The following is a 27,751-nucleotide window of genomic DNA, read 5'->3' on the forward strand; positions in this document are numbered from 1 at the left end:
CAGACAAACACACACATACACCCCAAATCCGTCTTCTCATTCCAAAGTCAAGGTGCTATCTATAACCTATAAGGGTTCTTCAGCTGTCCCCATAGGAGAACCCTTTGAAGAACCCTTTTTGGTTCCAGGTAGAACCCTTTTTGTTCCAGGAAGATCCCTATTGGGTTCCAGGTAGAACCCTTTTTGTTCCAGGAAGATCCCTATTGGGTTCCAGGTAGAACCCTTTTTGTTCCAGGAAGATCCCTATTGGGTTCCAGGTAGAACCCTTTTTCGAACCCTTTTTTCTAAGAGTGTATTGTATAATTGATCAGAGAACTAGCATGCCTTAGAAGTGTGTCGCTCTCATAGGGCTTGAGCAAAGGCCACTTCAAACTAATGAGAATGTATACAGTGCTATGGCGCGACTCCTGGAGCAAAAATAACAGACCGTTTAGGATTTAGGAGCCTCTATGTTGAGCATGAAAAAAATGATAATACACATTATATAAACCATCTTCACTGCCTACATATCTTTGTAAATACCTTCTCACCTGATATCTCCATGAACAACAGGGTATTGATTAAATCATTAATGTTTAACTTTGATTACAAGTGAAATAATTCAGAGAATAGAGGTGTATTTGGAAGAGAACTGAAAAAGAAACGTTACAGTCCAGATGGGCCGTTTCTGTGTACCCTGAATTAGACACAGAATGTTTACACGGTATCTAAGAGTTCCAGGGAAGTTTTTTTAATTCATTGTGTTAACATAAAACTAATTATGTTTTATTTAACGCTTGTCTACAATGACTTAATGTATGCCTTTTAAAAAAACGGCTATTTTTGCTGTTACAATGGTAAAAGCCTTACTCAGTTTTGAGGATTTGGTTTAGGGTTTCACAATTTTACCTTCCTCATAATAATTTCACAAGATCCATGTCACCATTTGCATTTTTTTGCATTTTAGTCATTTAGCAGACACTCTTATCCAGAGCAATTTACAGTCAGATTGCATCCATTTTCAATGCTTTCTTGTTCGTACATTTGTAATGGTAGTTCCCTCATATTTTGAAAGACAAAATTAATATGAACAAAAATATTTCCATCGCTTGTTTACCAGTAATAGAAAATGCAACGCATGGAGTATTTTGGTTTTGTGTCTGAGAGATTTACAAAAGACGAAACATCTTTGATGTTAAGACGTGTCTGTTCTACCAATCAAGTCCCTTGGATTCCCCTGTTCAGGCTCCCGAGTGGCAAGTGCAAGTGGCGTCACTACAGTCCCTGGTTTGAATCCAGGCTGTATCACATCCGGCTGTGATTGGGAGTCCCATAGGGGGGGCGGCGCACAATTGGCCCACCGTCATCCAGGTTTGGCCGGGGTAGATCGTCATTGTAAATAAGAATTTGTTCTTAACTGACTTGCCTAGTTAAATAAAAAAACACATTCAGTGGCACTGTGCCCAATAGGATCTATGGTGAATGGCCATTGTTCTGTGTGTGAAAATCAGGAGGATTTCTGTGATCTCATAAACAGTAGCAAAATCATAACTGTGTTGTGGACAGACTTGCCCAAACATGGAAAGGATGTAGTTTGGACTGTATACCAATGGAAGAGGAAGGGTCAGATCTGCTTTTTATGACAAAAGAGACAGATTTCTGACCTCGACAAGTCTCTTCTCACAGAACACATGGAGCGCCCTGAGCCTGCCGAGAAAGACTATATTTAGACTTCAACATAACACTCTGCATGTGTATTTGACACTGTGATGTCACCTTGCAGTCCATATATTGGACCTATTGTGATCCACTTAGCCACTTAGCCGGCCCGTCATCTCTTTCAGACACACGGGCCTCTGGGCTCTCCACTCATACTCAATACTACAGGATCGAAGACTCCTGTAGGACTGGAAACCATACAGGAATGTACATATGGATTTCTACTGTACTGAGCGTTAAGGATATGATATATATATATGTTCAGTTATGATGTCAGTCTTGTCTACATCTACCGGAAGCTGAATTCTTGCGGCTCTGAAACAGAAGTATGGTATCGTCGCTTGGGGCTAAAGTCTTAGTCCGTATTTTCACCCAAAAGGCCCCTCTGAGAAACCAGTTGTACCATTTGTTTTACATCATCCTGCAGAGGAGTGTAAAACGTGGGATAGTATTTCAATCATGAGTTTCAAAGGTGGAATTAGACAGGTAAGTGAATGGACTAGAGAGTTGGACATGGGGATGTATAGAGTAGAGGCTAAAGTATGTCTTTGACATTATCACAGTAAAGTTCACTCAATGTCAATGACACTGGTTACTGTCAGCTTCCTGTTTGGGGACTGATGAACTGTACTACAATACCTAGCATCATCACCAAGCAGCAACCTCAGAGCCATGAGCCACTCACCAGGCTGGATTACAGCAGCGTATCTTCTCATTGGTTACGGGTTGCCAGTCATGTCTGGAACAACAACAATATATCGCCACGGTTACATGGATTACGTAGCAGTTATGCAGTTGAGATAAGAGATTAGAATGAGATGAAAGGGAGAGGATGATTCCAGGGCTCCACTTGCAAGTACAGATGGGGCGGCAGGTAGCCTAGTGGTTAGAGCTTTGGGCCAGTAACCGGAAAGTTGCAAGATTGAATCTCCGAGCTGACAAGGTAAAAATCTGTCATTCTGCCCCTGAACAAGGCAGTTAACCCACTGTTCCTAGGCTGTCATTGTAAATAAGAATTTGTTCTTAACTGACTTGCCTAGTTAAATAAAAAATACAGATATTACAAAACCTACAGTGTACCAAGGAGCTAGGTACACAAGGGCTCCTGAGTGGCTCAGTGGTCCAAGGCATTGCATCTCTGTGCAAAAGGTGTCACTGCAGTCCCTGGTTCAATTCCAGGCAAGATCACAAATGGACATGATTGGGAATCCCATATTGGCCCAGCGTCATCTGGGTTTGGCCAGGGTACGCAGTCATTGTAAATAAGGATTTGTTCTTAACTGACTTTCCTGGTTAAATAAATACAATATGACATGGTATGTATACTGACTGGGGATTTATGTAGGCCTACAGTCAGTATGAGACACCTGTCAAGAGTTTCATGCATTTGTGATTGAACCTACAAACTTCATCGATTACTCAACATATATTGAAACATTTTGTGTGACAAATTTTGACCAAAAGAATTGGAAAATAAACTCCTTGAAGGCCTGTAGTTACTTATACTTTAGTTGTATGTAGAATACTTAGGAACACAGCCAATCTGTGGACAGGGAAGTAAGTTGAGACTGTACACACTGCACAGGTCTCCTTGTAACTAGACAACATGATACTGTAGCACAGCCCTCCTTGTAGCTAGACAACATGATACTGTAGCACAGCCCTCCTTGTAACTAGACAACATGATACTGTAGCACAGCCCTCCTTGTAACTAGACAACATGATACTGTAGCACAGCCCTCCTTGTAACTAGACAACATGATACTGTAGCACAGCCCTCCTTGTAGCTAGACAACATGATACTGTAGCACAGCCCTCCTTGTAACTAGACAACATGACACTGTAGCACAGCCCTCCTTGTAACTAGACAACATGATACTGTAGCACAGCCCTCCTTGACACTGTAGCACAGCCCTCCTTGTAACTAGACAACATGATACTGTAGCACAGCCCTCCTTGTAACTAGACAACATGATACTGTAGCACAGCCCTCCTTGTAACTAGACAACATGATACTGTAGCACAGCCCTCCTTGACACTGTAGCACAGCCCTCCTTGTAACTAGACAACATGATACTGTAGCACAGCCCTCCTTGTAACTAGACAACATGACACTGTAGCACAGCCCTCCTTGACACTGTAGCACAGCCCTCCTTGTAACTAGACAACATGATACTGTAGCACAGCCCTCCTTGTAACTAGACAACATGACACTGTAGCACAGCCCTCCTTGACACTGTAGCACAGCCCTCCTTGTAACTAGACAACATGATACTGTAGCACAGCCCTCCTTGTAACTAGACAACATGATACTGTAGCACAGCCCTCCTTGTAACTAGACAACATGACACTGTAGCACAGCCCTCCTTGACACTGTAGCACAGCCCTCCTTGTAACTAGACAACATGATACTGTAGCACAGCCCTCCTTGACACTGTAGCACAGCCCTCCTTGTAACTAGACAACATGATACTGTAGCACAGCCCTCCTTGTAACTAGACAACATGATACTGTAGCACAGCCCTCCTTGTAACTAGACAACATGATACTGTAGCACAGCCCTCCTTGTAGCTAGACAACATGATACTGTAGCACAGCTCTCCTTGTAACTAGACAACATGATACTGTAGCACAGCCCTCCTTGTAACTAGACAACATGATACTGTAGCACAGCCCTCCTTGACACTGTAGCACAGCCCTCCTTGTAACTAGACAACATGATACTGTAGCACAGCCCTCCTTGTAACTAGACAACATGATACTGTAGCACAGCCCTCCTTGTAACTAGACAACATGATACTGTAGCACAGGCCTCCTTGTAACTAGACAACATGATACTGTAGCACAGCCCTCCTTGACACTGTAGCACAGCCCTCCTTGTAACTAGACATCATGATACTGTAGCACAGCCCTCCTTGTAACTAGACAACATGATACTGTAGCACAGCCCTCCTTGACACTGTAGCACAGCCCTCCTTGTAACTAGACAACATGATACTGTAGCACAGCCCTCCTTGTAACTAGACAACATGATACTGTAGCACAGCCCTCCTTGTAACTAGACAACATGATACTGTAGCACAGCCCTCCTTGTAGCTAGACAACATGATACTGTAGCACAGCCCTCCTTGTAACTAGACAACATGATACTGTAGCACAGCCCTCCTTGTAGCTAGACAACATGATACTGTAGCACAGCCCTCCTTGTAGCTAGACAACATGATACTGTAGCACAGCCCTCCTTGTAACTAGACAACATGATACTGTAGCACAGCCCTCCTTGTAACTAGACAACATGATACTGTAGCACAGCCCTCCTTGTAACTAGACAACATGACACTGTAGCACAGCCCTCCTTGTAACTAGACAACATGATACTGTAGCACAGCCCTCCTTGTAGCTAGACAACATGATACTGTAGCACAGCCCTCCTTGTAGCTAGACAACATGACACTGTAGCACAGCCCTCCTTGTAACTAGACAACATGATACTGTAGCACAGCCCTCCTTGACACTGTAGCACAGCCCTCCTTGTAACTAGACAACATGACACTGTAGCACAGCCCTCCTTGTAAACTTGAGAAATCTCTGCAGAGCCCAGTGCCTGCCACCGATGCATAATGTACAGTTTCCTTCCTCACTAATAGCATTCGTTGATACACCATTGTCCTTCTGAGAGCATTAGAGCCAGGGTCATAGAATAATGGAGAAAGGAAACTGTCACAGTGCTGCCTGGAGAACCGGAGTTCATCTCATTAGACAATGGCTGTGTCTGAAATAGCAGCCTATTCCCTATATAGTGCACTCCTTATTTTTATACCAGAGCTCTGTGCAGTGTCTTGCAATGCCCTGGCCACAAGTAGTGCACTATGTATAATGGAGCGTTTGGGACGCTACCTGCTTGGAGAGAACATGAATCACTGCCCTCAACTGGCCTCTGTGACCAGAGTCTTACTAACACGCTTCCCCTGAACCCCAAACTAGCCCCCAGACCCTAGCCCCCAGCCACCAGCCCCTAGCCCCCAGCCCCTAGCCCCTAGCCCCCAGCTCCTAGCCCCCAGCCCCTAGCCCCCAGCTCCTAGCCCCCAGCCCCTAGCCCCCAGCTCCTAGCCCTCAGCTCCTAGCCCCCAGCCCCTAGCCCCAGCTCCTAGCTCCCAGCTCCTAGCCCCCAGCCCCTAGCCCCCAGCCTCTAGCCCTCAGCTCCTAGCCCCCAGCCCCTAGCCCCCAGCTCCTAGCTCCCAGCTCCTAGCCCCCAGCCCCTAGCCCCCAGCCTCTAGCCCTCAGCCCCTAGCCCCTTAAGGCCTCGTGTGGATCTGAGAGGAAGAGGAGGGGTAGTGTTTTGACTGTGATCTGTCCCACTGACACACTTATACAGTGAGCGATAGGGTGCATCCCAAACGGAACCCTATCACCTATATAGTGCACCAATTTTGGACCACAGTCCTGGGTAGTGCACTCTGGAGCGATTTGGAGGTCATTTGGAACTTGAGAGGTGGAGTGTGTTGTGTTCTCACTGAAGCTGATAGTAGAGCCCAGACACCTTGACTGTAATAACACTGAAGCTGACAATAGAGCCCAGACACCTTGACTGTAATAACACTGAAGCTGAAAGTAGAGCCCAGACACCTTGACTGTGATAACACTGAAGCTGATAGTAGAGCCCAGACACCTTGACTGTGATAACACTGAAGCTGATAGTAGAGTCCAGACACCTTGACTGTAATAACACTGAAGCTGATAGTAGAGCCCAGACACCTTGACTGTAATAACACTGAAGCTGAAAGTAGAGCCCAGACACCTTGACTGTAATAACACTGAAGCTGAAAGTAGAGCCCAGACACCTTGACTGTGATAACACTGAAGCTGAAAGTAGAGCCCAGACACCTTGACTGTAATAACACTGAAGCTGAACAGTAGAGTCCAGACACCTTGACTGTGATAACACTGAAGCTGATAGTAGAGCCCAGACACCTTGACTGTGATAACACTGAAGCTAACAGTAGAGTCCAGACACCTTGACTGTGATAACACTGAAGCTGACAGTAGAGCCCAGACACCTTGACTGTGATAACACTGAAGCTGATAGTAGAGTCCAGACACCTTGACTGTGATAACACTGAAGCTGACAGTAGAGCCCAGACACCTTGACTGTAATAACACTGAAGCTGACAGTAGAGCCCAGACACCTTGACTGTGATAACACTGAAGCTGACAGTAGAGTCCAGACACCTTGACTGTGATAACACTGAAGCTGAAAGTAGAGCCCAGACACCTTGACTGTGATACCACTGAAGCTGACAGTAGAGCCCAGACACCTTGACTGTGATAACACTGAAGCTGACAGTAGAGTCCAGACACCTTGACTGTAATAACACTGAAGCTAACAGTAGAGCCCAGACACCTTGACTGTGATAACACTGAAGCTGATAGTAGAGTCCAGCACCTTGACTGTGATAACACTGAAGCTGATAGTAGAGCCCAGACACCTTGACTGTAATAACACTGAAGCTGATAGTAGAGTCCAGGCACCTTGACTGTGATAACACTGAAGCTGATAGTAGAGCCCAGACACCTTGACTGTGATCCCTTTTGGTGCTCGACTGTGGCAAAGTGTTGACACTGTGTTGTTTGATTTCCTGAAAGGGTGAGAATATCTGCTGTTTGTGGTGGTGTTGCTCTGTGAGAGCTGACACTGTGATGTCTGGTGTTGAATAAGGAAGTGGTGTAGTTGTTGTACGGTACAGTGAGATAGGTCTTGTGAGAGGTGGTTGAACTTTCATAGAGAGGAGAAAGAGGATATTCATGTCTGCATTTTGGTTTAGAGAGTTCATATGGTTCCTTCTTCAGTTCTGTGACAAGCCTTCTGAGATGTTGTTAACAGGTTTACTACTGTCAGACAAATATAATGGCTTGGCACTGATGTGTGTGTGTGTGTGTGTGTGTGTGTGTGTGTGTGTGTGTGTGTGTGTGTGTGTGTGTGTGTGTGTGTGTGTGTGTGTGTGTGTGTGTGTGTGTGTGTGTGTGTGTGTGTGTGTGTGTGTGTGTGTGTGTGTGTGTGTGTGTGTGCGTGTGTGCGTGCGCAGTGTAGCTGCTTGTGGCCATGAATGGACATGTGTGGATTGTTGGGAGTGTGTGTGTTTTTGGTTTTAAGCTCATCACATCCCAGCACGAGAGAGAGAGATATAGAGAGAAAGAAAGGGAGAGAGAGAGAGAGAGAGATCTGGCTTGACATTTATAAGGAAATGGTCTCAACAGCTCCTAGCCCATCCCAAGGGTAGTCGGAGTCAGTGGGGATTCTGTGATGCACCTTGGCAGCGGTGTCGCCCTCCTCTTTGACCTTTAGGTGTCAGACGGGATGGAGTTTTTAGCTTATCACATCCCAGCGCGTGAGAGTGAGAGAACGGGGGTGAGGGAGGGAGGGAGGGAGAGAGAGAGAGAGAGAGAGAGAGTGGAGGAGAGAGCGAGAGAGAGCGAGAGAGAAAGGGGGTGAGGGAGGGAGGGAGGGAGAGAGAGAGAGAGAGAGAGAGAGAGAGAGAGAGAGAGAGAATGGGGTGAGGGAGGGAGGGAGAGAGGGAGAGAGGGAGGGAGAGAGAGAGAGGGAGAAAGGGGGTGAGGGAGAGAGGGAGAAAGGGGGTGAGGGAGGGAGGGTGGGAGGGAGGGAGATAGAGATCTGGCTAGAAATTAGTAAGGAAATTATCTCAACAGAGAAAAATGTCCTCATGTGTGCTACCTATATCCCCCCAATAGGATCCCCATACTTTAACGATGACAGCTTCTCCATCCTAGAGGGGGAGATCAACAATTTCCAGGCCCAGCTACATGTTCTAGTCTAAATGCAAGAACTGGACAAGAACCTGACACCCTCAGCACACATGGGGACAAACACCTACCTGGAGGTGACAGCATTCTCACCCCCATATGCCCCCCTAGACACAACTACGACAACATAACCAACAAAAATGGGTCACAACTCCTGCAGCTCTGTCGCACGCTGGGTATAGCTCATCTCTTGGCAGTAGTATTGTCGACTACTTTATCACTGACCTTAACCCAGAGTCTCTTAGAGCATTCACAGTCAGTCCACTGACACCCCTATCATATCACAGGAAAATCATACTCTACTTGAACAGGGCTTTGCTCAATCATGAGGCATCAAAGCCAAAGGAACTGAATAGTATTGAGAAATGCCATAGATGGAAGGAAAATAGTGTGGCAATCTACCCCAAAAATATTTGGCAACAACAAATGCAATCCCTTCTAGACAATTTCCTGGACAAAATGTTTCACAGTAATAGTGAAGGTGTAAACTTGGCAGTAGAAAACCTAATCAGTATATTTCACCTCTCAGCTTCCCTATCAAATCTAAACATTTCATGCAGAAAACAGAAGAAAATTAACAACAATGACAAATGGTTTGATGACGATTGCAAAAACGTAAGAAAGAAATTGAGAAACCTGTCCAACCAAAAACATAGAGACCCAGAAAACCTGAGTCTACACCTTCACTATAGTGAATCACTAAAACAATAAAGAAATATACGGAAAAGATGGAACAGCACATCAGAAATCAGCTCAATGTAATTGAAGAATCCATAGAATCAAACCAGTTCTGGGAAAATTGGAAAACTCTAAACAAACAACAACACAGAGAGTTATCTATTCAAATCAGAGATGTATGGATATACAACTTCTCCTATCTTTTTGGCTCTATAACAAAAAACAAACAGCAAAAACATTTACATGATCAAATACAAATCTTACAATCAACTATTAAAGACTACCAAAACCCATTGGATTCTCAAATACAGGACAAAATAAAAACCTTCCAACCCAAAAAGGCCTGTGGGGTTGATAATATACAGACCACAAATTCCAACTTGCTATACTTAAACTCTTTAACATGATCTTCAGCTGTGACATCAAATCAAATCAAATTTATTTTTATATAGCCCTTCGTACATCAGCTGATATTCTCAAAGTGCTGTACAGAAACCCAGCCTAAAACCCCAAACAGCAAGCAAAGCATGTGAAAGAAGCACGGTGGCTAGGAAAAACTCCCTAGGAAAAACTCCCTAGAAAGGCCAAAAACCTAGGAAGAAACCTAGAGAGGAACCAGGCTATGAGGGGTGGCCAGTCCTCTTCTGGCTGTGCAGGGTGGATATTATAACAGAACATGGTCAAGATGTTAAACTGTTAAAATGTTCATAAATGACCAGCATGGTCAAATAATAATAATCATAGTAGTTGTCGAGGGTGCAACAAGCACGTCCGGTGAACAGGTCAGGGTTCCATAGCCGCAGGCAGAACAGTTGAAACTGGAGCAGCAGCACGGCCAGGTGGACTGGGGACAGCAAGGAGTCATCATACCAGGTAGTCCTGAGGCATGGTCCTAGGGCTCAGGTTCTCCGAGAGAAAGACAGAAAGAGAGAAAGAGAGAATTAGAGAGAGCATATTTAAATACACACAGGACACCGGATAAAACAAGAGAAATACTCCAGATGTAACAGACTGACCCTAGCCCCCCGACACATAAACTACTGCAGCATAAATACTGGAGGCTGAGACAGGAGGGATCAGAAGACACTGTGGCCCCATCCGATGATACCCCCAGACAGGGCCAAACAGGCAGGATATAACCCCACCCACTTTGCCAAAGCACAGCCCCCACACCACTAGAGGGATGTCTCCAACCACCAACTTACCGTCCTAAGACAAGGCCGAGTATAGCCCACAACGATCTCCGCCATGGCACAACCCAAGGGGGGGGCGCCAACCCAGACAGGAAGACCACGTCAGTGACTCAACCCACTCAAGTGACGCACCCCTCCCATGGACGGCATGGAAGAACACCAGTAGGCCAGTGACTCAGCCCCTGTAAAAGGGTTAGAGGCAGAGAATCCCAGTGGAAAGAGGGGAACCGGCAAGGCAGAGACAGCAAGGGCGGTTCGTTGCTCCAGCCTTTCCGTTCACCTTCACACTCCTGGGCCAGACTATACTTAATCATAGGACCTACTGAAGAGATAAGTCTTCAGTAAAGACTTAAAGGTTGAGACTGAGTCTGCGTCTCTCACATTGGTAGGCAGACCATTCCATAAAAATGGAGCTCTATAGGAGAAAGCCCTACCTCCAGCCGTTTGCTTAGAAATTCTAGGGACAATTAGGAGGCCTGCGTCTTGTGACCGTAGCGTACGTGTAGGTATGTACGGCAGGACCAAATCGGAAAGATAGGTAGGAGCAAGCCCATGTAATGCTTTGTAGGTTAGCAGTAAAACCTTGAAATCAGCCCTTGCCTTAACAGGAAGCCAGTGTAGGGAGGCTAGCACTGGAGTAATATGATCAAATTTTTTGGTTCTAGTCAGGATTCTAGCAGCCGTATTTAGCACTAACTGAAGTTTATTTAGTGCTTTATCCGGGTAGCCGGAAAGTAGAGCATTGCAGTAGTCCAGCCTAGAAGTAACAAAAGCATGGATTCATTTTTCTGCGTCATTTTTGGACAGAAAATTTCTGATTTTTGCAATGTTACGTAGATGGAAAAAAGCTGTCCTTGAAACAGTCTTGATATGTTCTTCAAAAGAGAGATCAGGGTCCAGAGTAACGCCGAGGTCCTTCACAGTTTTATTTGAGACGACTGTACAACCATCCAGATTAATTGTCAGATTCAACAGAAGATCTCTTTGTTTCTTGGGACCTAGAACAAGCATCTCTGTTTTGTCCGAGTTTAAAAGTAGAAAGTTTGCAGCCATCCACTTCTTTATGTCTGAAACACAGGCTTCTAGCGAGGGCAATTTTGGGGCTTCACCATGTTTCATTGAAATGTACAGCTGTGTGTCGTCCGCATAGCAGTGAAATTTAACATTATGTTTTCGAATGACATCCCCAAGAGGTAAAATATATAGTGAAAACAATAGTGGTCCTAAAACGGAACCTTGAGGAACACCAAAATTTACAATTGATTTGTCAGAGGACAAACCATTCACAGAGACAAACTGATATCTTTCCGACAGATAAGATCTAAACCAGGCCAGAACTTGTCCATGTAGACCAATTTGGGTTTCCAATCTCTCCAAAAGAATGTGGTGATCGATGGTATCAAAAGCGGCACTAAGATCTAGGAGCACGAGGACAGATGCAGAGCCTCGGTCTGACGTCATTAAAAGGTCATTTACCACCTTCACAAGTGCAGTCTCAGTGCTATGATGGGGTCTAGAACCAGACTGAAGCGTTTCGTATACATTGTTTGTCTTCAGGAAGGCAGTGAGTTGCTGTGCAACAGCTTTTTCTAAAATGTTTGAGAGGAATGGAAGATTCGATATAGGCCGATAGTTTTTTATAATTTCTGGATCAAGATTCGGCTTTTTCAAGAGAGGCTTTTTTACTGCCACTTTTAGTGAGCTTGGTACACATCCGGTGGATAGAGAGCCGTTTATTATGTTCAACATAGGAGGGCCAAGCACAGGAAGCAGCTCTTTCAGTAGTTTAGTTGGAATAGGGTCTAGTATGCAGCTTGAGGGTTTGGAGGCCATGATTATTTTCATCATTGCGTCAAGAGATATAGTACTAAAACACTTTAGTATCTCCCTTGATCCTAGGTCCTGGCAGAGTTGTGTAGACTCAGGACAATGGAGCTTTGGAGGAATACTCAGATGTAATATTTGGAACCAAGGACTGATAACACCAATCCACAAAAGTTGAGACAAATTTCACCCCAATTACTACCGTAGGATATGCGTCAACAGCAACCTTGAGAAAACCCTCTGCATTATCATTAACAGCAGACCCGTACATTTCCTCAGCGAAAAACAATGTACTGAGAAAATGTCAAATTGGCTTTTTACCAAATTACCGTTCGACAGACCACGTATTCACCCTGCACACCCTAATTGACAAACAAAGAAACAAAAAAAAAGGCAAAGTCTTCTCATGCTTTGTTGATTTAAAAAAAGCCTTCGACTCAATTTGGAAAGATGGCCTGGTATACAAATTGATGGAAAGTGTTGTGGGGGGAAAAACATACAACATTACAAATCCATTTACACAAACAACAAGTGTGAGGTTAAAATTGGCAAAAAACACACGTTTCTTTCCACAAGGCCGGAGGTTAAGACAGGGGTGCTGCTTAAGCCCCACCTTCTTCAACATATATATCAATAAATTGGTGAGGGCACTAGAACAGTCTGCAGCACCCGGGCCTCACCCTACTAGAATCTGAAGTCAGAATTCTGAATTCTGCAAACATATCATCTGTGTACAACGTAAAACACCAAATGAATGCATGCAGAGCAGAATTTGGCCGATACCCACTAATTATCAAAATCCAGAAAAGATCCGTTAACCTCTTGGGGCTAGGTGGGACGCTAGCGTGCCACCCGTGGTGCACTCCATCAACAGCAGGTGCATTTCAAGAGCGGCAAATTTGAATCCAAATAAATGTCAAAATTCAAATTTTTCAAAAATACAACTATGTTACACCATTTGAAAGATAAACATCTCCTTAATCTAACCACGTTTTACGATTTCAAAAAGGTTTTACGGCGAAAGCATAAATTTAGAGTATGTTAGGACAGTACATTTACAAGAGTTGTGTGTAATGTTTTGTGAAGTCAAAGACAGGGTCACCAAAACCATAAAACCAGCTAAAATGATACACTAACCTTTTACAATCTCCATCAGATGACACTCCTAGGACATTATGTTAGACAATGCATGCATTTTTAGTTCTATCAAGTTCATATTTATATACAAAAACAGCGTTTTACTATGGCATTGATGTTGAGGAAATCGTTTCCCTCCAATAACCGGCAGTCAAGTCAGCGTCACAAAGTTAAATTCTACAACCACCTAAAAAGAAGCAATTCCCAAATCTTCCATAACAAAGCAATCACCTACACGGAAATAAACCTGGAGAAGAGCCCCCTAACCTCTCTAGGCTAGGCGGGACGAATTCGTCCCACCTACGTAACAGCCACTGCCAGCCTGTGGCGCGATTTTCAAAACCTTAAAAATCCTATTACTTCAATTTCTCAAACATATGACTATTTTACAGCCATTTAAAGACAAGACTCTCGTTAATCTAACCACACTGTCCGATTTCAAAAAGGCTTTACAACGAAAGCAAAACATTAGATTATGTCAGCAGAGTACCAAGCCAGAAATAATCAGACACCCATTTTTCAAGCCAGCATATAATGTCACCAAAACCCAGAAGACAGCTAAATGCAGCACTCACCTTTGATGATCTTCATCAGATGACAACCCTAGGACATTATGTTATACAATACATGCATGTTTTGTTCAATCAAGTTCATATTTATATCAAAAACCAGCTTTTTACATTAGCCTGTGACGTTCAGAACTAGCACTAGCGTGGTAACCAGATTAAATCGGGTATGTTTTTTATCCAGCCGTGTCAATACTGCCCCCTATCCTAAACAATCCACAAAAGTTGAGACAAATTTCACCCCAATTACTACCGTAGGATATGCGTCAACAGCAACCTTGAGAAAACCCTCTGCATTATCATTAACAGCAGACCCGTACATTTCCTCAGCGAAAAACAATGTACTGAGAAAATGTCAAATTGGCTTTTTACCAAATTACCGTTCGACAGACCACGTATTCACCCTGCACACCCTAATTGACAAACAAAGAAACAAAAAAAAAGGCAAAGTCTTCTCATGCTTTGTTGATTTAAAAAAAGCCTTCGACTCAATTTGGAAAGAGGGCCTGGTATACAAATTGATGGAAAGTGTTGTGGGGGGAAAAACATACAACATTACAAATCCATTTACACAAACAACAAGTGTGAGGTTAAAATTGGCAAAAAACACACGTTTCTTTCCACAAGGCCGGAGGTTAAGACAGGGGTGCTGCTTAAGCCCCACCTTCTTCAACATATATATCAATAAATTGGTGAGGGCACTAGAACAGTCTGCAGCACCCGGGCCTCACCCTACTAGAATCTGAAGTCAGAATTCTGAATTCTGCAAACATATCATCTGTGTACAACGTAAAACACCAAATGAATGCATGCAGAGCAGAATTTGGCCGATACCCGCTAATTATCAAAATCCAGAAAAGATCCGTTAAATTCTACAACCACCTAAAAAGAAGCAATTCCCAAATCTTCCATAACAAAGCAATCACCTACACGGAAATAAACCTGGAGAAGAGCCCCCTAAGTAAGCTGGTCCAGGGGCTTTGTTCACAAACACAAACAGACCCACAAAGCCCCAGGACAGCAACACAATTAGACCCAACCAAATCATGAGAATACAAAAAGAAAATTACTTGACACATTCCAAAGATTTTACAAAAAAACAGAGCAAACTAGAATGCTATTTGTCCCTAAACAGAGATTACACAGTGGCAGAATACCTGACCACTGTGACTGACACAAAATTATGGAAATATTTGACTATGTACAGACTCAGTGAGTATAGCCTTGCTATTTAGAAAGGCCGCCGAAAGCAGACCTGGCTCTCAAGAGAAGACAGGCAATGTGCACACTGTCCACAAAATGAGGTGGAAACTGATCTGCACTTCCTAACCTTCTGCCCAATGTATGACCATGTTAGAGACACATATTTCCCTCAGATTATACAGATCCACAAAGAATTTCCGAAAACAAACCAAATTTTGATTAACTCCCATATCAACTGGGTGGAATACCACTGTGTGCCAACACAGCAGCAAGATTTGTGACCTGTTGTAAATACAACCCATATTTATGTTAATTTATTTTCCCTTTTGTACTTTAAATATTTGCACATAGTTACAACACTGTATATAGACATAATATGACATTTGAAATGTCTCTATTCTTTTGGAACTTTTGTCAGTGTAATGTTTACAGTAAATTAGGTATTAGTTATTATCTATTTCAGTTGCTTTGGCAATGTAAGCATATGTTTACCATGCCAATAAATCCCTTTAAATTTAATTGAGAGAGGGAGAAGGGCTGGGGGAGAGAGAGATGAATAGTAAATTAGTGAAATAATTATAGATAGGGAGAGAATTAGACAATAGAAGAGTGAGGGAGAGGGTCCATTGAGGCTCAGTTGGTAAAGCATGGTGCTTGTGAGGGAGAGGGTCCATTGAGGCTCAGTTGGTAAAGCATAGTGCTTGTGAGGGAGAGGGTCCATTGAGGCTCAGTTGGTAAAGCATAGTGCTTGTGAGGGAGAGGGTCCATTGAGGCTCAGTTGGTAAAGCATAGTGCTTGCAACGTCAGGTTATGGTTTTGATTCCTACAGGGGACCAGTATGAAAATTGTATTCACTCACTACTGTAAGTCACGCTGGATAAAAGCATCTACTAAATGCTTAAAATATAAAACATATGTGTCAGTCCAAGCGCTCTACATGACTGATCTGTGCTATCTGGACATTTATCCAAACAACCCTATTGGCTCATGAGGTATTATGGCAATAATGAGGCGTGAGCTGATTGGTCACAATAGTTCAGTTCTTAGCCAATCGTATTTTCATTGGGCAGTTTATGGGGATGAAATGTGTTGTCAAGAGTATCAGGTACAAGAAACTCGCACACAATCACACTAATATACGCAAACGCACGCACGCATGCACGGACACACACACACACACACACGCACGCACCACACACACACACACACACACACACACACACACACACACACACACACACACACACACACACACACACACACACACACACACACACACACACACACACACACACACACACACACACACACAGCTGGGGTTTTAGTCAAAGGGTTTTTGGGTTTAATTGCTTTTAGCTGAAGCAGACCGGCACCAGTCAGCCAATCCCTCGTGCTGTTCTGGAGTTAGTCTTGGGTTCAATGAAGTAGCCCTTTTCTGAGTAACTAGAACTGCCCAATTCTATTTTCCCTGCTAGCGTGTGTATTTGTGAAATTGACCGTGGTCTTCCAAGTGCCAAAAAGGGGATTATAAGACTTTTATGGGTCTGTTTCCCCTACTGCAGATTACATGAGTCTGTTCCCCCTACTGCAGATTACATGAGGCTGTTTCCCCTACTGCAGATTACATGAGGCTGTTTCCCCTACTGCAGATTGCATGAGCCTGTTTTCCCTACTGCAGATTACATGACGCTGTTTCCCCTACTGCAGATTACATGAGGCTGTTTCCCCTACTGCAGATTACATGAGGGTGTTTCCCCTACTGTAGATTACAGTACATGAGCCTGTTTCCCCTACTGCAGATTACATGAGGCTGTTCCCCCTACTGCAGATTACATGAGGCTGTTTCCCCTACTGCATATTACATGACGCTGTTTCCCCTACTGCAGATTACAGTACATGACGCTGTTTCCCCCACTGCAGATTACAGTACATGAGGCTGTTTCCCCTACTGCAGATTACATGAGGCTGTTTCCCCTACTGCAGATTACAGTACATGAGGCTGTTTCCCCTACTGCAGATTACATGAGGGTGTTTCCCCTACTGCAGATTACAGTACATGAGGCTGTTTCCCCTACTGCAGATTACAGTACATGAGGCTGTTTCCCCTACTGCAGATTACATGAGGCCGTTTCCCCTACTGCAGATTACATGAGGCTGTTTCCCCTACTGCAGATTACAGTACATGAGGCTGTTTCCCCTACTGCAGATTACATGAGGCTGTTTCCCCTACTGCAGATTACATGAGGCTGTTTCCGCTACTGCAGATTACAGTACATGAGGCTGTTTCCCCTACTGCAGATTACATGAGGCTGTTTCCCCTACTGCAGATTACATGAGGCTGTTTCCCCTACTGCAGATTACAGTACATGAGGCTGTTTCCCCTACTGCAGATTACATGAGGCTGTTTCCCCTACTGCAGATTACATGAGGCTGTTTCCCCTACTGCAGATTACAGTACATGAGGCTGTTTCCCCTACTGCAGATTACATGAGGCTGTTTCCCCTACTGCAGATTACAGTACATGAGGCTGTTACCCCTACTGCAGATTACATGAGGCTGTTTCCCCTACTGCAGATTATATGAGTCTGTTTCCCCTACTGCAGATTACATGAGGCTGTTTCCCCTACTGCAGATTACATGAGGCTGTTTCCCCTACTGCAGATTATATGAGTCTGTTTCCCCTACTGCAGATTACATGAGGCTGTTTCCCCTACTGCAGATTACATGAGGCTGTTTCCCCTACTGCAGATTATATGAGTCTGTTTCCCCTACTGCAGATTACATGAGTCTGTTTCCCCTACTGCAGATTATATGAGTCTGTTTCCCCTACTGCAGATTGCATGAGCCTGTTTTCCCTACTGCAGATTACATGACGCTGTTTCCCCTACTGCAGATTACATGAGGCTGTTTCCCCTACTGCAGATTACATGAGGGTGTTTCCCCTACTGCAGATTACAGTACATGAGGCTGTTACCCCTACTGCAGATTACATGAGGCTGTTTCCCCTACTGCAGATTACATGAGGCTGTTTCCCCTACTGCAGATTACATGAGGCTGTTTCCCCTACTGCAGATTACATGAGGCTGTTTCCCCTACTGTAGATTACAGTACATGAGCCTGTTTCCCCTACTGCAGATTACATGAGGCTGTTCCCCCTACTGCAGAGTACATGAGGCTGTTTCCCCTACTGCATATTACATGACGCTGTTTCCCCTACTGCAGATTACAGTACATGACGCTGTTTCCCCCACTGCAGATTACAGTACATGAGGCTGTTTCCCCTACTGCAGATTACATGAGGCTGTTTCCCCTACTGCAGATTACAGTACATGAGGCTGTTTCCCCTACTGCAGATTACATGAGGGTGTTTCCCCTACTGCAGATTACAGTACATGAGGCTGTTTCCCCTACTGCAGATTACAGTACATGAGGCTGTTTCCCCTACTGCAGATTACATGAGGCCGTTTCCCCTACTGCAGATTACATGAGGCTGTTTCCCCTACTGCAGATTACAGTACATGAGGCTGTTTCCCCTACTGCAGATTACATGAGGCTGTTTCCCCTACTGCAGATTACATGAGGCTGTTTCCGCTACTGCAGATTACAGTACATGAGGCTGTTTCCCCTACTGCAGATTACATGAGGCTGTTTCCCCTACTGCAGATTACAGTACATGAGGCTGTTTCCCCTACTGCAGATTACATGAGGCTGTTTCCCCTACTGCAGATTACATGAGGCTGTTTCCCCTACTGCAGATTACATGAGGCTGTTTCCCCTACTGCAGATTACATGAGGCTGTTTCCCCTACTGCAGATTACATGAGGCTGTTTCCCCTACTGCAGATTACATGAGGCTGTTTCCCCTACTGCAGATTACATGAGGCTGTTTCCCCTACTTCAGATTATATGAGGCTGTTTCCCCTACTGCAGATTACATGAGGCTGTTTCCCCTACTGCAGATTACATGAGGCTGTTTCCCCTACTGCAGATTACATGAGGCTGTTTCCCCTACTGCAGATTACAGTACATGAGGCTGTTTCCCCTACTGCAGATTACATGAGGCTGTTTCCCCTACTGCAGATTACATGAGGCTGTTTCCCCTACTGCAGATTACATGAGGCTGTTTCCCCTACTGCAGATTACAGTACATGAGGCTGTTTCCCCTACTGCAGATTACATGAGGCTGTTTCCCCTACTGCAGATCGTACATGAGGCTGTTTCCCCTACTGCAGATTACATGAGGCTGTTTCCCCTACTGCAGATCGTACATGAGGCTGTTTCCCCTACTGCAGATTACATGAGGCTGTTTCCCCTACTGCAGATTACATGAGGCTGTTTCCCCTACTGCAGATTACGTACATGAGGCTGTTTCCCCTACTGCAGATTACATGAGGCTGTTTCCCCTACTGCAGATTACAGTACATGAGGCTGTTTCCCCTACTGCAGATCGTACATGAGGCTGTTTCCCCTACTGCAGATTACATGAGGCTGTTTCCCCTACTGCAGATTACATGAGGCTGTTTCCCCTACTGCAGATTATATGAGGCTGTTTCCCCTACTGCAGATTACATGAGGCTGTTTCCCCTACTGCAGATTACATGAGGCTGTTTCCCCTACTGCAGATTACATGAGGCTGTTTCCCCTACTGCAGATTACATGAGGCTGTTTCCCCTACTGCAGATTACAGTACATGAGGCTGTTTCCCCTACTGCAGATTACATGAGGGTGTTTCCCCTACTGCAGATTACATGAGGCTGTTTCCCCTACTGCAGATTACATGAGGCTGTTTCCGCTACTGCAGATTACAGTACATGAGGCTGTTTCCCCTACTGCAGATTACATGAGGGTGTTTCCCCTACTGCAGATTACATGAGGGTGTTTCCCTTCACTGTGAGATCTGTTCTGGTATTCCTATGGCCTGATGTGGCCTCTGTTCTCTGTTCTGGTATTCACTCCAGACACTTTAGTTCTTTCTTTAGTTAACACAGATTTCACTTCATCTAACCCAGTGGAGAGGGGTTAACTCAGATTTCACTTCATGTAACCCAGTGGAGAGTGGTTAACTCAGATTACACTTCATCTAACCCAGTGGAGAGGAGTTAACTCAGATTACACTTCATCTAACCCAGTGGAGAGGGGTTAACTCAGATTTCACTTCATCTAACCCAGTGGAGAGGGGTTAACTCAGATTACACTTCATCTAAGCCAGTGGAGAGGAGTTAACTCAGATTACACTTCATCTAACCCAGTGGAGAGGGGTTAACTCAGATTACACTTCATCTAACCCAGTGGAGAGGAGTTAACTCAGATTACACTTCATCTAAACCAGTGGAGAGGGGTTAACTCAGATTACACTTCATCTAACCCAGTGGAGAGGGGTTAACTCAGATTACACTTCATCTAAGCCAGTGGAGAGGAGTTAACTCAGATTACACTTCATCTAATCCAGTGGAGAGGGGTTAACAGATTACACTTCATCTAAACCAGTGGAGAGTTCAACATGTAGTATCTACAGGATGGCTCTTGTCTAGCTGTGAAACAGTATAAATCACATGGCCACCAACCAATATCCTGTGTGTGTGTGTGTGTGTGTGTGTGTGTGTGTGTGTGTGTGTGTGTGTGTGTGTGTGTGTGTGTGTGTGTGTGTGTGTGTGTGTGTGTGTGTGTCTAATGTGATTTATTAGTAGCCTGGCGGGGGGAGGGGACTTCTAGATGAGCTGGTGTGATCAGTATTGATCAGTGAGGGCTGAGGGCTAAATGTGTGTGTGTGTGTGTGTGTGTGTGTGTGTGTCTGTGTTTACAGACCAATAGTTAATCTACAGAGAAATAGGAAGGAACTACAACATATGAGTTAACAGGACTTTTCAATATGTTACACCATAGGAAGCCACTTTAAGAACTACAACATATGAGTTAACAGGACATTTATATATGTTATGCCATAGGAAGCCATTATAAGGTTAAGATGGCGCCGACAGACATGGTCGCCTCGCTTCGCGTTCTTAGGAAACTATGCAGTATTTAGTTTTTTTATGTATTATTTCTTACATTGTTACCCAAGGAAATCTTAAGTCTTATTACATACAGCCGGGAAGAACTATTGGATATAAGAGCAATGTCAACTTACCAACATTACAACCAGGAATACGACTTTCCCGAAGCAGACCCTCTCTTTGGACCACCACCCAGGACAATGGATCTAATCCCAGCAGCTGACTGAAAACAACGGCGACGCAGACGGAGTGGTCTTCTGGTCAGGCTTTGTAAACGGGCACATCACTCACCACTCCCGAGTATACTACTCACCAACGTCTAGTCTTTTGACAACCAGGTAGACGAAATTCGAGCAAGGGTTACCTTCCAGAGAGACATTAGAGACTGTAACATTCTCTGTTTCACAGAAACATGGCTCTCTCGGTATATGTTGTTGGAATCGGTCCAGCCACCAGGCTTCTCCATGCATCGCGCCGACAGAGATAAACACCTCTCTGGGAAGAGGAAGGGCGGGAGTGTATGCTTTATGATTAACAACTCATGGTGCGATCATAACAACATACAGGAACAAAAGTCCTGCTGCTCACCCAACCTAGAATTCCTTACAATCAAATGCTGGGCATTCTACCTACCAAGAGAGTTCTCGTCAGTTAAAGTCACAGCTGTGTACATCCCCCCCCCTCAAGCGAACACCAAGATGGCCCTCAAGGAACTTCACTTGACTCTATGTAAACTGGAAACTATATACCCGGAGGCTGCATTTGTTGTAGCTGGGGATTTTAACAAAGCAACTTTGAGGTCAATGTTACCTACATTTTATCAGCATATTGATTACACGACACGCAGGGCCAATACTCTTGACCACTGCTACTCTAACTTCCGCGATGCATACAAAGCCCTCCCCCGCCCTCCCTTCAGCAAATCCGACCACGACGCCATCTTGCTCGTCCCGGCTTATAGGCAGAAACTCAAACAGGATGTACCAGTGACAAGAACCATTCAACGCTGGTCTGACCAATCGGAAGCCACGCTCCAAGATTGTTTTGATCACACGGACTGGAACATGTTCCAGTCAGCCTCAGTGAACGACATTGCTCTATCTGCTGACTCGGTGAGTGCGTTTATAAATAAGTGCATTGGAGATTTCGTAAGCACTGTGACTATTAAAACCTATCCTAACCAGAAACCGTGGATGGATGGTGGCATTCGTGAAAAACTGAAAGCGCGATTCACCACATTTAACCATGGAAAGAGGTCCAATGCAATCAAACAAGCGAAATGCCGGCACAGCCTGGTACGGCAAATGCACCGCCCTCAACCGCAGGGCTCTCCAGAGACGTTGTGCAGACCGCACCACCATCACTGGGGGCAAACTACCTGCCCTCCATGACACCTACAGAACCCAATGTCACAGGAAGGTCAAAAAGATCATCAAGGACAATAACCACCCGAGCCACTGCCTGTTCACCCCGCTACCATCCAGAAGGCGAGGTCAGTACAGGTGCATCAAAGCTGGGACCAAGAGACTGAAAAACAGCTTCTATCTCAAGGCCATCAGACTGCTAAACAGCAATCACTAACTCAGAGAGGCTGCTGCCCACATTGAGATCCGATCACTGGACACTTTAATAAATGGAACAATAGTCACTTTAAACAATGTCTCTAAATAATGCCACTTTAATCATGTTTACATTTCTTACATTACTCATATCACATGTATATACTGTATTGAGACCCTGGACACTGGACACTTTAATAAATGGATCACTAGTCACTTTAAATAATGCCACTTTAATAATGTTTACATATCTTACATTACTTATATCATATGTATATACTGTATTTTATACCATCTACTGCACCTTGCCTCTGCTGCTCAGCCATCGCTCATCCATATATTTATATGTACATATTCTCATTCACCCCTTTTTAGATTTGTGTGTATTAGGTAGTTGTTGGGAATTGTTAGATATTACTGCACTGTTGGAACTAGAAGCACAAGCATTTCGCTACACTCGCATTAACATCTGCTAATCATGTGTATGTGACCAATAAAATTTGTTTTGATATAAGAACTACAGCTTATTTAGTTAACGGACATTTCTATATGTTACGCCACTCTAAGAACTACAACATATGAGTGAACAGGACATATGAAGCCACCATAGGAACTACAACATATGAGTGAACAGGACATATGAAGCCACTATAGGAACTACAACATATGAGTTAACATGACATATGAAGCCACTATAGGAATTACAACATATGAGTGAACAGGACATATGAAGCCACCATAGGAACTACAACATATGAGTGAACAGGACATATGAAGCCACCATAGGAACTACAACATATGAGTGAACAGGACATATGAAGCCACCATAGGAACTACAACATATGAGTGAACAAGACATATGAAGCCACTATAAGAACTACAACATATGAGTTAACAGGACAGCTGAAGCCACTATAAGAACTACAACATATGAGTTAACAGGACATATGAAGCCACTATAAGAACTACAACATATGAGTTAACAAGACATATGAAGCCACTATAAGAACTACAACATATGAGTTAACAGGACAGATGAAGCCACTATAAGAACTACAACATATGAGTTAACAAGACATATGAAGCCACTATAAGAACTACAACATATTAGTTAACAAGACATATGAAGCCACTATAAGAACTACAACATATGAGTTAACAGGACAGATGAAGCCACTATAAGAACTACAACATATGAGTTAACAGGACATATGAAGCCACCATAGGAACTACAACATATGAGTGAACAGAACATATGAAGCCACTATAAGTACATGTCTGTTAGTGATTTGTATAAAGTGGTATTTTGGCTGATTAGCATGGTGTTAGAAAGACTCTCAGTCTATCCGGTCAAGGACAGAGGTCATTACTGACCACTTCAGCGTGAAATTACATGTCGTTACGTCATACTTGTCAATCACATGTTCATCGACTCACAGAGCCGAACACTACTAATTAAGTTAAAGATACAATCATTGATTTTATTCTTTAACAACTTTTACGGTGTTGGTTTGTTACATTGGTCTATTTGGATTTTCTTTTCATTGCTTTATTTTTATCTAGTAATTAATGTACCATGATTTACTTACAGGAATTCTCTATAGGGTTATCTGACTTGCCTAGTTAAAGTTTAAATAAAGGTTAAATAAAAATAGAATACAAATAGGGAGTGTAATGGGGAAATGTATGATCACTAAAGTTCATACTCAATTTAGAGGGATTAAGACAATGTAAAGCATATTTTTATATATTTTCCCTTTCTGTTATACACATGATTTCCAGTGTTCTGTTTTGACACTCAAGCTGGGGGTTGATGATCACTAGACTTAAAGGGATACTTCAGGATGTTGGCCCTTTCTCTACCTCCCCAGAGTCAGATCAACTCGTGGACACAATTTTATGTCTTTGTGTCCAGTATGAAGTAAGAGGTAGTTTCGCAAGCCAATGCTAACTAGCGTTAGCGCAAGGACTGGAAGTCTATGGGTATCTGCTAGACACAGATAAATAAAAATGGTATCCAAAAATTCATCTGACATTGGGGAAGTAGATAAAAAAAGGGCCTTAATGCCAAAATCCCAAAGTATCCCTTTAATACTGTCAAGGGCGTCGTGAGGATTGGACCAAGGCGCAGCGGGTAAAGTGCTCATCTTCTTAATTTATTAAAGAAACCACTTAAACAATGTAAACAAACGACGAAAACAGTTCCATAAGGCTCCCAGGCTATACAGAAAATAACCACCCACAAAACACAAGTGAAAACAAACCCAACTAAATATGGCCTCCAATTAGAGACAACGACAACCAGCTGACTCTAATTCGAGGTCATTGCCAAAAAAACAACATAGAAATAGAAAACTAGATATACACATAGAAATAGAAAATATAGAACCTAAACCAAAAAACACCGAAACACACAAAACAAACACCCCCTGCCACGCCCTGACCAAACTACAATAACAAATAACCCCTTTTACTGGTCAGGACGTGACAAATACTGAATGTTATGGATTATTCTGTGTATAGTGATTGACACCAGACTGGACAGAGAACACACTGATAATTCCCTATTGTATTGTATTGTATTAATGACATCCTATGAACACAGCAGCTGACAGTCACTGCCTTTTCTTTATTTACAAGCAGCTCAGGCTGGTGTTTTTTATTTATTTATTTAACCTTTTATCCTGGCAAGTCAGTTAAGAATAAATTGTTATTTACAATGACAGCCTAGGAACAGTGGGTTAACTGCCTTGTTCAGGGGCAGAACAACAGATTTTTACCTTGTCAGCTCGGGGATTCAATCTTGCAACCTTTCAGTTACTAGTCCAACACTCTAACCACTAGGCTACGTGCCTCTAACCGCTAGGTTACCTGCCGCCCCTCTAACCACTAGGCTACCTGCCTCTAACCACTAGGTTACCTGCCGCCCCTCTAACCACTAGGCTACCTGCCTCTAACCACTAGGCTACCTGCCGCCACTCTAACCACTAGGCTACCTGCCTCTAACCACTAGGCTACCTGCCTCTAACCACTAGACTACCTGCCTCTAACCACTAGGCTACCTGCCTCTAACCACTAGGTTACCTGCCGCCCCTCTAACCACTAGGTTACCTGCCGCCCCTCTAACCACTAGGTTACCTGCCTCTAACCACTAGACTACCTGCCTCTAACCACTAGGTTACCTGCTGCCCCTCTAACCACTAGGTTACCTGCCGCCCCTCTAACCACTAGGTTACCTGCCTCTAACCACTAGACTACCTGCCTCTAACCACTAGGTTACCTGCCGCCCCTCTAACCACTAGGTTACCTGCCGCCCCTCTAACCACTAGGCTACCCTGCCGCCCCTCTAACCACTAGGTTACCTGCCTCCCCTCTAACCACTAGGCTACCCTGCCGCCCCTCTAACCACTAGGTTACCTGCCTCCCCTCTAACCACTAGGTTACCTGCCGCCCCTCTAACCACTAGGCTACCCTGCCGCCCCTCTAACCACTAGGTTACCTGCCGCCCCTCTAACCACTAGGTTACCTGCCGCCCCTCTAACCACTAGGCTACCTGCCTCTAACCACTAGGTTACCTGCCGCCCCTCTAACCACTAGGTTACCTGCCACCCCGTTTACAGAACATTTGGTCTGAAATGAGAGAAAAAAATATTATGATGATTATTATTACTACTTTCTATTAATTATGCAATAGAAACCATTTTCTTAACCGTATGGATTATGTTGGAAAGTCATTTAATCACTCAAATAATGTACTACTCTTCCACAGGTCTCGTACTGTAATAATCTACTATTGAGCAACACTGCCCTCTATTGACTAACCAACACTAATATACTCATTACAGTAACCAAGTATAAAACATTTCCATTCATTTTCAGGTTATGGACACATTGTCCAAACTGTCCAGCACAACGATTTCAGAACAAACTGGAATAAAGTAAGTTCTGGTGTTTATTCCAATTTCTAAATCAAATGATGTTGTGTGTTAGTACATGTTTTGAGCCGTTACTGATTTTGTGCTTTTCTTTCCAAAAGGCCTTTTCCTTCAGAGGAGAGTCTAGAAGAAGACGAGGACATCTATAACCATCTGGTGGATCTGATTGAGTATGTCTCTCCTTACTTCTGTGTTCCCAGTGAGCACAAGACCTTTTCAACCAAAAAATACACATTTTCAACGTCTTTTCAACAAAAAAATACGCATTTTCAACACATTTTTGTACTGTCTAAATTCTCATGATCTCTCCTGTCTTGTGCCTCTTGACAAATGAGGGTTGTGTGTGTCATTATAGCTAGTGTGATAATGTGTTCCTCCTTCCTGTGTGTGTGACAGTGAGAAAGCTGTGGAGGATGAAGAGGATCTGTATGACTGTGTCTACGATGATGAAGATGGTGGTGAGATCTACGAAGATCTGATGAAGGCTGAGGCTGTTCCTCCTCCTCTGGTTAGTTCTCCCTCTTTCACTCTCTCTCTCTCTCTCTCTCTCCGTCTCTCTCTCTCTCTCTCTCTCTCTCTCTCTCTCTCTCTCTCTCTCTCTCTGTTTCTCTCTCTCTGTTTCTCTCTCTCTGTTTCTCTCTCTCTCTCTCTCTCTCTGTTTCTCTCTCTCTGTTTCTCTCTCTCTCTCTAATGTATATATATATTTCTCTCTCTTTCTCTCTCCTCTCACCTCAACCTTAAGCTGCTGTCTACTCCAGTGTTATGAGTGACACCTATTGTTAGTGGTTGTTGGTTGGAGTTCTGTGTGTCCTTACTCAGGAGGTCAAACACCCCACATATGGTGTCCATGATTTAATGCTGAAGGCTCTGCTTAGACAGCTGTGTTGTGTGTGTGGTGTGTGTGTGTGTGTGTGTGTGTGTGTGTGTGTGTGTGTGTGTGTGTGTGTGTGTGTGTGTGTGTGTGTGTGTGTGTGTGTGTGTGGTGTGTGTGTGTGTGTGTGTGTGTGTGTGTGTGTGTGTGTGTGTGTGTGTGTGTGTGTGTGTGTGTGTGTGTAGTCGTTCCAGAAGCAGGTAGAAACGGACATCAGGAGCTGCTGTCTGACAGAGATCAAGCAGACTGAGGAGAAGTACACAGAGACTCTGGACT

The 27,751-nt window shown here is 44.0% G+C and overlaps 1 protein-coding gene across 1 annotated transcript in view; it reads left to right on the forward strand.

The window, feature by feature from the left end:
• The window catches only part of LOC100286462 (guanine nucleotide exchange factor VAV3), a 179,890-nt gene that overhangs the window by 53,462 nt on the left and 98,677 nt on the right, over positions 1–27,751 (forward strand). Inside the window, exons 3-6 of the mRNA XM_045710531.2 lie at positions 26,549–26,607; positions 26,706–26,774; positions 27,001–27,112; positions 27,661–27,751. The exon at positions 27,661–27,751 is cut by the window's right edge and continues 11 nt beyond it. Coding sequence (XP_045566487.1) covers positions 26,549–26,607; positions 26,706–26,774; positions 27,001–27,112; positions 27,661–27,751 — 331 coding nt within the window. The remainder of the gene's footprint in view (positions 1–26,548; positions 26,608–26,705; positions 26,775–27,000; positions 27,113–27,660) is intronic.

This window comes from Salmo salar, chromosome 29 (assembly GCF_965601325.2).
Source record: "Salmo salar chromosome 29, fSalSal1, whole genome shotgun sequence".
Taxonomy (NCBI): domain Eukaryota; kingdom Metazoa; phylum Chordata; class Actinopteri; order Salmoniformes; family Salmonidae; genus Salmo; species Salmo salar.